The sequence below is a fragment of the Anser cygnoides genome, chromosome 15, assembly GCF_040182565.1.
Source record: "Anser cygnoides isolate HZ-2024a breed goose chromosome 15, Taihu_goose_T2T_genome, whole genome shotgun sequence".
NCBI lineage: Eukaryota > Metazoa > Chordata > Aves > Anseriformes > Anatidae > Anser > Anser cygnoides.
In genome coordinates this window covers 1,464,399-1,477,910 of record NC_089887.1, presented here as the reverse complement: position 1 = coordinate 1,477,910, position 13,512 = coordinate 1,464,399, and the positions used below count along the sequence as shown (strand labels likewise).

Sequence of the window (13,512 nt, the reverse complement as noted above, 5' to 3'; positions counted from 1 at the left end):
GAACAAAAGCCTGTGTTTTGCTGCCCTGCCCTGTACCTTGCTCGGACTGCAGAATCAGCATCCCGAGAGTTGGTACAGGACATTGCTTCGCTGCCTTCTCACAAGGATGGCAGAGCACCAAGCAGTAGGAATTAGAAATCCAGGGCATCTATCCAGCAGCCACACATTTAAGCCTTCCACAAGCACTTAATTCCCATAAATAACCACTACAATACTCCCATGAGGCAAGGACGCATCAGCCCCATTGCTCAGACAGGGGAGACTGAGTGCAGCCGAGTCAATGGCAGCCCAGCCCACGCAACCAGGGTCAGAATTGAAAACAAAAGCAAGAAGTCCTGCTTTCCCCTGTGTTCCAGCTGTTAGACAACACTGCCCCCAGTAGCTCAGCTCTCTTCCCAAACTAAGGTATGCACTTCAATTCCCTGATTGTGGAGGGGAGAAGGACAGAAGGAGAAACAAATCATGGCCTTAAGCGTGCTGTACACAGCCTCCAGGGCTGCTGCAGAACTTAGCAATTTCAGGAATTGCCTGGCAAGCCAATGCACAGAACACTGGCTCCACTTTCATTTCCCCTCTCCTTAGGAGAGGACGGGAGTTGTCAGTGGGCACAAGGACAAAAAGGCCTCCATGTTGTTGATCACACCAACCACCAGCAAGAGGAGAGGATTTGGGGTAGGGCTGCAGGCCCTCAAAAGATCCAGGGCAGTCCGATGACTTGTGAAATGTCTTTCCCAAGTAGCTAGAGAGTTTTGTGTCCTGTGGGAGTGGGGGTGTTGGAGATTATTTTTCAAATGTAGTTTCCTCTCCCGATTCTCTCCAAAGTTACGGGATCATGCTACGGACTTGGAGTTGTCAATCCAAAGGAAGCCAGAATGTAGCAGTGGGCCTTGCTGGCTTGTTTTACAGATCTGATAGCTAGCTGTTATTAACCTTTTAAATGCTGCAAATTCTAAATCATGTTGGAGGGCGATCCTCCAACCCGGCTGGCTGCATAACATGGGTCACTGCACTCAGTGCAAAAAAAAAAAATCCAATACAACTTAAATTGTTGGTTGTATCAGACGCAATCTGCGAGTGTGATCAGAAACTAAACTGTCCAAGGACAGTGACATTACTACCCTTACAGTTTATTCTCTTGCAAGCACTGGAAAGGCAGAAAGCTTTTCAAGAAATTACTTACTGCTGGATGCAATGACTGAAAGCAGGGGCAGCTGCAAGGGCCAAGGGCCTCAGAGTTCAGGCTCTGACTGTCATGCTACTGAAGTTGTTTTGTCTTGTATGAAGTAAAAAATCAAGAACTAATGATGCTGTTGGCACTCCCTGTAAAAAATGGGGTGTGTCTTCTTTCTAAATTAAAACTTGGGAATTGTATTCTGTCGGTCTAGCAGAGCCTCAAGTACCACCCAAGCTTTGTTTCCATGGTCCTGTCCTAGTATGTTCTGTGCCCTACAACAGCCTTATTGCACAAAGCGGCAGCATTTTTTTGTCTTTTTCTTAAGGAAAGCCTTTGCTTACTGCTGGTGTGAACCCAATGCACCGCTTATATTAGCTACAGCGAATTTTCTTAATGCAACTGAAAGACTAACAAAGTCTGTCGGCCCTTTCTAGCTTTTGTCTTAGTACCTTCGTTTTCTCTTCACTCACTTTTTTAAAGACTTCTGATACAAATTTTGTACTGATCTATGCAATCAAGGGTTGCAAATCTAGACAAAGTTCAGGACATAAAGCCAATGACTTCATGTTTTCCCTCTGTTGGAGTAAAATAATGTTCCCACACTCTGATAGAAACCTTTGATCTGCACAGATTTAATTCATTACTTATGAATCTCTGGCCAATGTCACTGCTCATTTCAGTGGCTCTCTACTTGCAGTCACCTCTTGTGTATGGGAGGACATAGGGACCTTCCCCCATGCCCCCCCCCCCTTTTTTTTTTTAAATATTGTGGTTAAACAGCTGAGAAGGGATCCTGACTAGTAGATTCACAAACTTGTTGCTTATGTAACAGTTCTCTTCTAGAAAATCACCAAGGTAGCAATAATGAGCTGTCCTCTAAAACTGCTTCGCAGAGGGCTGGTCAGGAGCCAAGATATTTTTCCAATGGAAGCTCTACTCCCAGGGAATCACCCTGCTTGAACAATCCGCAGTCCTTGGTCAAGACCTGTCTCTTCACTACGTCTGCACAGTGCCTAACCTATGAGATCCCCGAAGTGGTCCAGCGATACAAAATAATAAAGGTGCCAGTTGATTGCTCTTTCCATATCCAAACTTCCCCTTCTGAAACTCACTCTTTCCAGAAGGCTTTCCAACTCTTTCCATCTGGGGTGAAACACAACTCTGCCGAGGGCCAGCTCCACGCCGCAGGCAGCACGCTACGCTCACTGCGCTGCCGCAGGCGGAGCAAGGACCCTTTCACGACGCCTTCCCAACGCTCCTGTGCAAGGATCTGTCTGTGGATGACGAGACACTGTCCCCAAATCCCTGTCCTCCTCCTTCCGACGAAGGAAGCCAGCTTACGCAGAGGTGTCTGAGGGAGTGAAGAGCACAGCTATGTGCAGCGGATGTGGCTGCAACACTTGTCTTGGAGACTCTCTACTCTGCATCTCACTGAGGTTTCTGACTGTTCCCATAGCTCTAAGCCCCGGGAGAGGAAATGCTGCACACATGCTCTGTGCTGGGAGCACGCATTGCAGGATGGGGCCCACAATTATCATTTTATCTCTCCACGGACAACTTGGCACTGGCTGAAGAGCCCGGCTCCTATGGTTCTCCCTGCTCTCAAACAGCTCCACAGCCTCTGCACGTGAAAGCCGTTAAGCAACAGCACAGAAGCAACCCATGAGGCAAAATCCACCAACATTAATTCCCTTTCTGACAGCGTTCCGCTCCCTGCTGCCAGCGGGACAGGGGGTGCTGGCACTGGGCCCCACGCATGGCACGGGGCGCTGGCCCTCCACCGCACACGGTGCTGGGCCCGCGTGCCAGCACGGGGGTCCTCCCGTCAGAAATGTGGTATAGGGGAGCGTCAGCAGCGGAGACGGGAATCGAAACATCTGTTTTATCCAGGCCACGCTTGGAAAGGCTAAACTGTATTCAGCCCTTAAAACGTAACCAGCCCAGCTGTGAGGCAAGCCGATGAGCACACAAGTACAAAAATAGCCGCTTCTGGAGTGCTCTTTCAAACAACATGAGTTTGCCCTAGAATAAATACATTAAAAAGAACGATGTTTTTTTCAGCTCTTAGAGGGACCCGTGTGCTCACACGGCTGCGACACAACGCGCGGATCCCTCTGGCTCGGCCCCGCGTTCCTCGCACGCCCCGGCCGCCTGACAGCTCGCAGCGCCGGACCTGCCTGCGGCGCAGCACGAGCACACGCAGCAGGAGCACACGCAGCTCCAGCACAAGGTCCTGGTGGGACCAGGCACAGACGCTCCTACCAACCTGACCTACACCAAAAGCCGCACGCTTCGGGCCGGACTCACTCCACCCCCTTCCCGAGGCGTGGCTTTGAGAGAGAAACTAACAGCTTTGGCCAAGGCAACTGCTCGGCCGGGCGCTCGGCTCTGCTTTCCCAGGCTTAGCTGTTCCCCGGGTCCCTCCCTCAGGAGGACTCAACCCACACCCTAGATCCTCTTTTTAGAGAGCCACTCCCACCTCTCCGACATGGAGCATTTGCTGCAGCAGAACCTATTTAACCCATTCCCAGCACAACCAGTGCCCCTTGACCAGGCAGGGGAAGATGTTTACGGAATCCCATCCAAGCCCCCGCGCAAGGGAAAGGAAGCAAAGGCTCCACCGCCCGTCTCAAAGCTGCAGAGAAAAATGCTCTGTTGCTTCTGGGGTCTGCAGAAATCTGCCTCCCTGCTAGAGGAGCCCAAGCAGCGTGGATGCTGCGGGAGCCAGGGCCGAGGTACTGCCAGCAGATGTTGCAGCGAACGGTGAGGAGGCGACTGCGGGGGTCTGCAAGCACCATCAGCGGCGTCTGCCCGGGGAAGCGGGCACACGTTCCACCCGAGGCTACAAACACCACCCTGGAAATCTCCGTTTCAAACTAGCGATTAGACCTCATGACTTCATCACAGACTTGCAAAATAGCATTACACCGAGCCAAATGTGGTTGGTTTTTTTTTTTGATACAAAGATTTGTCTGCATAGGAGGGCAGAATGCAGGTTACCCAGCTAGCTAGAAGAAATAAGGGCACGGTATGGTGCCCAGGCGCACTTCCAAATGAATAGGAAAGGACTGGCTGGATCCTGGCTTGGAGCCACAATTTGTGTCACTACAGATTGCCCCGTAGGCACATCAAAATCCAGAGCTGCTGCAGGCCATCTGCTGTCGGTCGGCACAACCTTCTGATCGCGCTGGAGCAAAGAGCAACAGCCAGCACCTCCGGCACCGCGCTGCTGCCGGGGCAGCCCACGGCTCCGGGGGGTGCAGCCCACGGCTCCGGGGCTGGAGGAAGAGCGGGACCCAGCGTTAACACTCGTGCACCCCGACTGAAAAACGCCCTGGGTGGGAGATGCCCCACTACAAACTGAACATCGTTTCCCTTCCATCGAGCACTGCTACCAAACCGGCCTGTCACACTATCTCACCACAGGTTTCCAATTAAATTAAAAATGACACTGCATCGAAGACAACAACGCACACCATATCTGAAGCTTCCTCTCTGATCTCAGTTTATTAAAGTTTTTACTAGGCCCGATGCCGGGAAGCCAAAGAGATGTGCTTGTTCCTAACCTGAGGGGAACTATTTTTACCACCAGACAGGCAGGGAACAGCTGACTCCAGAACACTGTGCTTAGTTTGTTCTGATTATCTCTGTTTAAATTCAGTGGTAGCACATCATTAAATTGATGCAATCTTTTGGGAGAAAGGGAGCAGTTGGAAAAGTGAGGACAAAATCTGTTTACTTGTCATGGTTCCTATAATTTACCACAAATGCTACGGATGGTCAACTTGCATGTTGTTGAAACTCTTCCTGACGATAGTTACCCTTTAAAAAATGGGAATGGTGGTAGTAGTGTTTTTTTGTTCTCTGTGCTCTTTGCAAAGCAAAAACTAATGTTATGTTTCAATTTGACATTTTTAGTTTTGGCAAACAGAGACGCCAACATAGATTCAATGTCTAAGCAAACAACAGCCCTTTGATATGAAAAACAAGCTAATTGTTCCGTGCAAATGTGGGTTAAGAACTGAGGACCGGGGAGGCCTGATGCGAAGCCCTCACCCTCCTGATGGACAGGCGGTGACGCGCGGCAGGGCGCGTAGGTGGCAGAAGCTGCGAGGGGAGCGCGGCCGGCAGCTCTGCAGCCCAGATGTCGCTGGCCAGGCCTTCAGCCCGATCTCAGCAAGACCCCGGTGAGAAGGGTGGGCAAAAAAAACCCCTTCCGAACAGCGACAGTGCCTTGGGCACTGCCCACCAGCAGAGCCGCCAAGAGCACACCGTGGAAGGGACAGAAATGTTCTTTTTGAGCCTGACAGCGACTGCCCAAACCCTGCTGTTGGCTATGGGGGGACTATTTCACAAGTGCCGTGTCCCCCACAGAAGAGTGGGGACCTCCGTACAGCTCCCAGCTGGGAGAAACGTCTGGGGACATGTGGGGTAAATAAATGCAAGACACGAAATCAAGCCGAACTGCAACGATCAATCAAAAGACAACAAAGCTCGAAGAAATGAGAAAAGGATGACGCAGAGACGTAGCGTGGAAACCACAGCGTGGAAACTGCGGCATGACGAGATAAAACAAGGGATTCCGTTAAATGGCAAGCAGGGAGCAAAGCATCAACAAAGCAGATGAGTCTGTTCCACCCCCCCTTCCGATCAAGTGATTTTCTGCTTACCCCCCCGTACATGAGTGTAACAAAGCAGCTGGGTGAAACCTGAGAGAGACCTGGAGGGGGCTTGCCAGCAGGAGGAAAAAGGCAGGACTGGGCCCACACTTTCACTCCAATGGGGAAAAAGCCACAGATAGATTGAGACGCCACCAGTAAACTTTAAATTCGCAGGAAATAGGAGGGAAAATATCAATGTAAAAACAGTATCAGTTAAAAAAAAAAATAAACCAGATGTCAAAGGAACCCCGAAACATGAGGCGAGCACTACCACGATCCTTTCTACTAATACCAGAAGTTATCACACCCCTGTAATCTCTCCATGGTGAACAGGGGAAGGAATTACTCACTGCTCCAAAAGCTCCCCTGGATTCTCCAAGGCAGGGCCCTCCAGCCGCTGAGATCCCAGGGCAAAGAAGTGAGACACTTCGATGCTGCTCGTGGCTGTTTTATTACATTTGCCAAGGAGCAGGGACACCTGCAACCACCACCCCTCCGGTGGATGCCTTTTCTTCTACTACATTTTTAAACACCAGCAAAAAAAAAAAAAAAAAAAAAAAAAAAAAAAAAAAAGGCCAAGGTTTCCAGGTAAACTTCTCAGTCATGGGATCAGCGTTCAAACTTCCCCGAAACTGAAGGAAGCAGCATAATAAATAACCCGAACCTCATGCTCGTGCCATTGCTGTGATGGCATCACGGTGACACTTCACTAACACCAGAAACCATTATGCTCTGATAGAATAATGCAGAATTGCCTCCTTGTTTGGTGCTCTAATTGCATTTACGATTTGCTTACGTGATTGGTTCCTTCCACAGGCTGAATGAATCTTGTTTGCAAAATATTTATCTAGCACCTCATTTGGGCCTTTTTCCCCCTCCAAAATTCCTTACAGAAGAGAAACACAGCCTTCTTTTCACTAGGGATACGGCTTCTTATGAGAATGACATTCCAAGTTATTTACGTTTTTTCTAGAAACAGAAGTTAATCTATTTTGCCTTTGTAGACTGGACAGCTTTGTACAGACACTCCACAGCTTGTGGTTTTACTTGAACTGGATTTTAGTTTTAATTGGATTTTTTTTTCCAATAGCTTTTGAAGACACCTTGAGCTTTGAAAAAGCTTTTAGTGCATCATGTAACAATACCAAAATCTACTGACCATTGCCAACTCTTGCAATTTAAAGACTTATTACAGACTGTAGGTTCTTGAATCATGAAATCTGTTTATTTTTAGGAGGTTTGCTTAGGTGAAGTCACCAGCTGGGCAGCGTAACCCCAGGACTCCTTGCCAAATCTACAAAAAACAAACAAACAAAAAACCCCACACACGGGGTTTTGGATGAAAGTTATGACCCCTAAACCTGCAAAGCTTATGCAGGCGTGTGGCGATAGCAGTTGCTCTGATATTTTCACCTCCTCTTTCTTGCCCATCCACAAATAGTGCTCCACATTAATGAGGGAGGAAAAATAAGGGAGTTTCAGCTCTACAGTCTTACAAATTGAGATTCTAATCTCTGCTTCAAAATTACCGCGATACTAAAGATATGCCAGAAACGGTCAGTATTTGCAGGGGAAAGTCAGAAAAGCTTTGTGAGGTTTATTTCCAGCTGAGGAATGAAAGAGGCGATACCGTCTCGTCAAACAGCTAGGTCTGAAAGTAAACGTGAACAAAATCCAGTAGCCCTGAAAGCAACGCACGTGCAAAGAGATCAGAGCAGAACATTTCTCAGATGAGGAATCTCAGAAGTGCAAATGCTGCCACTTGAAGCGTGTTGCTCGTGAAGCACAGTTTTTACGTTGCGCACTGCAGACGCTTTGGAAAAAATAGGCTGTGCTCCTGCCTCCAGCCAGACTCTGCACCGCACTTCGGGAACCCGGCTGCAGCAGCGGGCTGGGGCCGACATCCCCGTTCGGTCTGCCCGGACACTGCTCCCAGCTACGGCTGCAAGCAGCAGAGCTTATTTCCTTAGTGATTCCTCCATGTGGCATTTCTTCTGAACTCATAGTAACAGCGCTGCCAAAGTTGGCATTTTGTTATTCAGAGTTGCTAGGTCCACGATGCCGGATACAAGAGGAATTCATTTCCTAGGCCCTACTTGCACAGTGTGGTACGGTGTCACGTTTGCTTAGTGCAACTGCTGGCACACGCCTGCCGCAGAATCAGGGAGCTTCGGTGACGGTAGTTTTCTGAACTCTGCCTTCTTAAAGGCTGTTTTCATTTCAGAGTAATTAAGAAGCAATATTTTGTTGAGATATAACTTTTTTCCTCTAATGAGAGAACAGGCAGCAAATTATTAAAAGCATTATTTACCTAAATTGATGGCGTTCAATAAAAGAAACGTGAAATACGTAGATAAAACCGGTTGCATAACCTCACTCGGTCATGAGCCAGAGTCCCTCTCACCCCAACCAAAATTCATCTGTAAATCTTTCATGGTTATAACAACAACGTAAGCACACCTGCCTTCTTTCTCATTGTCAGGAGATCAATCAGGAAAGTAAACTTCTCCCCAGAGGACACCTGCGTGCCACAGCAGACCACTTCAGCACATCTTCACCAGTCACTGGAAGATTACCAGCACACATTTTTTCACCTGAGCCGTGACTACACACACCAGATGATCAGCTGGCTGACAAGGGACCTTACTGTCCACTACAGGCTGACGACCATTCCTCAGTGGAGCAAAGCTCTTCCCCTTAACACACGGCTCTCAACAGCGCAGTAAAGAATTATTTCCCCATTAAAAATGGAAGAAAACATCGGTAATGCCACCCTGCAGTTTCAGTCGATTTGCTTTAGTGGATTCCCTCTTCCCGCACTCTGGACACTTTGTTTTGTTGACCTGCCCAAGCTTTATGTCTATCTTCAATTTGTCATTGCATAACAGGATCCAATCCAAAATGGTCTGGGAGCTTTTATAACTCAATGCCTCTGAACAACAGTAACATAAACAGTCTCAAACACTTACTACCAAAATTAATAATCCTAGAAACACACACTAATAGCCCCAAATCCTTAAGCAGCCAAAGGAGCGACCTAGCACAGGCAGTCTTCAGAAGGCTGCTCGACAAGCGACCAGCGAAGCCCTGGCACGTTCCACCTCTGCTGCGACGGCACGTTCACTCTTCGGAGCAGTAGATCCACAAGTCTAACCGACAACAGATAACGCAACCTCAGAAAGCCCTAGATAAAAATCAGCCTCTCCCAGTTAGGGACTTTCTGCACAAAGCAATGGTTTTCTTTGGAAAAGTCGAAGCATGTCATGTAAGTAAACACTTGGAAAACACCTCATATCTGTTGGACTTACAGGTTGTGTGTTTTCCTGAAGTTAATCAAGATACATCTCGCTGATTTAATGTTTTCTGTGGTATTTATGACTTTTGCAATATTTGTTCATCTATACTGACACTACAAAGTGGAAACTCAGAAGAGAAAAGCAGACCTTTAACTTATTGAAATACCAGCAGAAATTAGTTCAAAGCAGATTCTTCTATCGTGCCGGACCCCACGTCATCTTTCCTACATGAATCACTCAAAGCTGTTGTGTCCTCGAGAAGAGGAAAGTTATTCCATATATAGAACAAATTTTGATTTAAAAAAAAAAAAAAGAGAAAAGAAAAGAAACAACCCCCACAACTTCTCCCCTTGCTGTTTTTCACATCACACACTAACTCGAAGGGACTGAGCACACGGACCCCTCTAACACCCCTCCAAGACACACACCTTTCGGGCTGATGTTCCCAAAACAACGAAGTCAGTACCTGGACGCAAGCACAAGGGTCACCCCATTCTAGCACTTTTGTCATAGGATTTTGGTTTGAACTTCTGAATCGAGCCTTTTTCACTTGCTGCGAACAGGACAGCCCTTAAGCCGCATCCAGCCGCTCGTTTCTCGCCACAGCTCTCCCCGGCCATTCCCCTCCGCCTCGCAGCCCCCAGCACCCCAGACAGCCCCGGCTGCCCTGGATCCGCCCACGGGGAGCTCTGCTCTGCACAATGCCGGGGGGGGTCTCCGGGGGGGTCTCACTCGCCCCGCGGGCCACCAGCGCTTGGGGAGCGGCGGGCGGCAGCAGCGGGTCGGGGCCGGCCCCTGGCAGCGAGCCTCCAGGTGCGTGCCCGGGCGCCCAGCGGCCGTCACCGCCCGGACACCAGCACCGTGCCGGGCACCTCGCTCCCGCTCCGGCTCCCGGAGCCGAGCAGCGCCGCAGCCGGGCCCGCAGGGGTCACGCACCGAAGCCCTTTTCCCTTCTGCAGCCGCCTAACGCCGCAGCCCCCCCCCCCACCCCCCGGCTAACTTCCCCGGGCGTCCCGGTGCCGTCCCCCCGCCGCACAGCCCGAGCAGCCCCGCTCCCGGCCCCGCCGCCCCGCGGTACTCACAGGGCCGTGGCGGCCGGGGGGGCTCCGGGGGGGCGCTGCAGCCCCCGGGCCGAGCAGTTGGCGATGCAGGCGGCGCCGGGCCGGCCGCCGGCGCAGGTACAGTCGGCGGCGCAGGGCTGGCAGGCGGGGGCCGGGGGGGTCCTGCCGGCCGCCAGCCCCCCGCACAGCAGGGAGCAGAGCAGGCACCAGCCCGAGAGGGGCAGCCGCGCCGCGGGGACGCCATGTTTGCGCTGTGATCCAGTGTCTCCATTTCCAAAAGGCATCTCTCCCTACGGGCATGGCATGGCCCCGCACCGCCGCTCCCCCGGCCCGGCCCGGCCCGGGCCCGGCCTCGCTCCGCCCCGCTCCCGCTCCCGCTCCCGGTCCCGCTCCGCCCGGCTCAGCGCCCGCCCGGCATGGCGGCCTCCCCGCAGGGCTGCGCTGCTCCCGCCGCGGTGCCCGGCCCCGCTGGGCTCCCGCTCTGCCGCTGCTGACAGCCCCGGCCCGGCGCCGCCCGGCTCGGCTCGGCTCGGCTCGGCTGGGCTGTGCGCTCCGCCCGGGCCGCGGCCCGCCGCCTCCCGCTCCGCCTCCCGCCCGGCGGAAACCCGGCGCCGCTCCAGCCCCGCCGCCCGCCCGGGCCGCCCCCGCCCCGCCCGGCCCCGGCGCCGCCGAGAGCTGCGGGGAGCCGGGGGGGGGAGCCGGGGGTGTCGGGGGCACGGGGGGAGCTGCGGGGGCTGGGGGCGGTGGGGGTGCGGGGGGAGCTGGGGGTGCTGCCGCCACCGCCTCCCCGCAGGGCTCCCGGCCTCCCGCCCCGGGCACGGAGCCCCCGGCCCCTGCTGGGCGATGGGGTTCGGGAGGCAGCCGGGGGTGTGCTGCTGGCCGGGCCCTTCGGCACCCCCGGCCCCCCCCCCGGGCAGTTCTGCCTCTTCCCGAGGGCAACGTGAGGCTCGCCTGCACCCGGCCGTGCCCGGTGCTGGGTACACCACGACTTGGCGGCTTTGGGTGCTGGCCGGGCCGCAGGGTGCGTGTTCCACACCTAGGGCACGGCAGGTGTTTGGGGTGTGCTGGGGAGAGGCGAGGGCAGGCGCTGCTCGGGGCCGCTTTCTAATGCTGGCCCTAACGGGGTCATCGGGCTCCCAGCGCCGCTTGCGTGTGTGTGTGCAAAGCGTGGCCCCGGCCATCAGGCGAGGGGAGGATGGACGGATGCTCAGATAAAACGTGGAAGAAATGGAAGAAATTATTGCTTTTGAACTGCTCGTCATCTTCAGGGCCACATCGCTCTGGAAACCAGAGCCATCAGCTCCTGCCCAGCAGGGATTGCTCAGAGCGTGCCGTAGGCTGTGCGGGAGGTCAGAGCATGGCACCAGGCTGCTGAGAAAGGCAGAGGAGCCTGGGGGGAAGCAGTGGGCAGGGGCCTGCCCCCGCAGGCCAAGTGGCTGGGGCAGGGAAATCTGAGAGGCTTGGACCGAAAGGCGGAGGGACAAATCCTGTACATCCCCCAGAGCCAGGTGCTACTGAGCTCAGTGGGCTCTGATGTCTGAAGTGCCAGCCAAAGACACTTTCTCCGTGGGAGACTTGCAGATCTAGACAAGACTTTCAGCAGGGCTTTTGCTAAATAAAAACAAGAGCATTATACCTATAAACTTTTTTTTTTTTAATGCAACTACGTTAATTCTTGCAGCCCTTTGTACCTTTTAAATTATTTATACATAACATTTAAGTTCAGCACAGGAAATCACAGCTCAGCCCTGCTGTCAAGCATGCAAGTGTGCCCACAGGAGCCCCAGGGACCGCCCGCGTGCACAGCTGAAGCCGCAGCTGAAGCCAAGTCTGTTCAATCACAGCTGCAGCAGCAATTGCCATCCAAGAAATCCTGCTCTCAGGGAGAGGGGCTGGATGGATCACAGGCAGTCACTCACCTGGAGGGGGGTCGCACCCCTCCACCAGCCAGCTGCCCAGGCACAGGGCAAAAGGCCCTTTGTGCTTGTCCAAAGCCGCCTGCAAAGCCCAGCGAGGCTGGCCTCCCCTCACAGCCTCCTGCCACCCGTGGGGGCTGCCCACTTGCTGGGGGGCTCTGTCACCACCCTGTTCGCTCTCCAGCGGCCCGGCAGCGAGCGTGCTGGGGGGCTGCCGTCCTGACACTACAGCACGCACTGTGTTGATGGGGTCCTGTCAACTCTGGGGCTCAGGAAATCTGCCTGGCGGCTTTCAGGGGAGCAACCACAACAGAAAGGGGTGGGAGAGAGAGGCGCTGGCTGTCCTGAGCATCTGAACGGCGTGAGCAACAGGGAGCCAGAACAATTGTTCGGGGTGGTACCAGGCAAATGATGCGAGCCTGAGCCTGCTACCACTGCTGTTCGTCTTCTTCTCTAGGGACTGACCTGTGTGAGCCCTGGTGTACATCCGCTGAGGGCTGTGAAGCCTTGTGCCTGCAGAGCTGCTCACTGCCCCTCTGCTCTACCTGCGTGTATGGTCTGGACCCAACAAAGCCCATCAGTGCCTGCTTGGCTGGAGGTGCGTGTGTCATCCCACTGAAACCAGAGGAGTGACAGCAGACTATATTAGCTGGGGTTCTGCATTTCCTCGTCCAAATACTGTACAAGCCTTAAATAAGAAGCCTGACAGCGTCTGATTTCACTCTTTGGCATGGTGCTTAATGTATGTGAGAATTTACTTTCTGAAAACATTTTGTGCCTTTTGGACTTGAAATCTACTGTAAAGACACATCGTCTTTTGCATGATGTATTGTGCCCAAAATAGCTCAGCGGTTACTACTTCCTCATGTGACCACCATGTATTTATTTCCGCTCCCTCAATTGTAAATTGCTTTCTGTTTTTCTTCCCTAATCTCCTGCACTGATGTCCATATTTCTTAAGATAACAGCGAGGAGAAAATGTCAGCAGATTAGATCACTAATGTAATCCAGCGGATGTAATGAGGTTAAGGGCTCTCCCCCAAACGCTGGGGCTGCCAAGCTGTAATGAGGGCAGCAAACAAGGAAATAATTGAGTGAGTGGGAAAAGAGACAGCGAATCTTGATCAAGTTGCAAGACAATAATTTGTTCACATTGAACCATAATTTTTGATCTTGGAGGAAGGTCTCGTTGCTGAGCTGGGATGGATTTTAAAACGCAGACTGCGGAAAATGATGGAAGTGGAAAATGTTCTCGGGGGCTGGGAGGCTGTTGCTCACTGCGAGGCGGGGAATGGCTTCTTGTGGGGACGGGATTCTTCTGGTCCCTCCTCCTGGCAGGCGAATGGAGAGTTTCTCAATACTGTTTACTTGAAGTAGAATTAAAACCCAACTCAGAGGGTGTTA

General features: G+C 52.6%; 1 protein-coding gene across 1 annotated transcript in view; it reads right to left on the bottom strand.

Moving 5' to 3' along the window:
* Positions 1–10,737, bottom strand: part of PKD1 (polycystin 1, transient receptor potential channel interacting) — an 88,811-nt gene extending 78,074 nt beyond the window's left edge. The window contains exon 1 of the mRNA XM_048065985.2: positions 10,214–10,737. Within this exon, the coding sequence (XP_047921942.2) occupies positions 10,214–10,476 (263 nt within the window). The 5' untranslated portion in view covers positions 10,477–10,737. The remainder of the gene's footprint in view (positions 1–10,213) is intronic.
* Between the last annotated feature and the right edge of the window lie 2,775 nt (positions 10,738–13,512).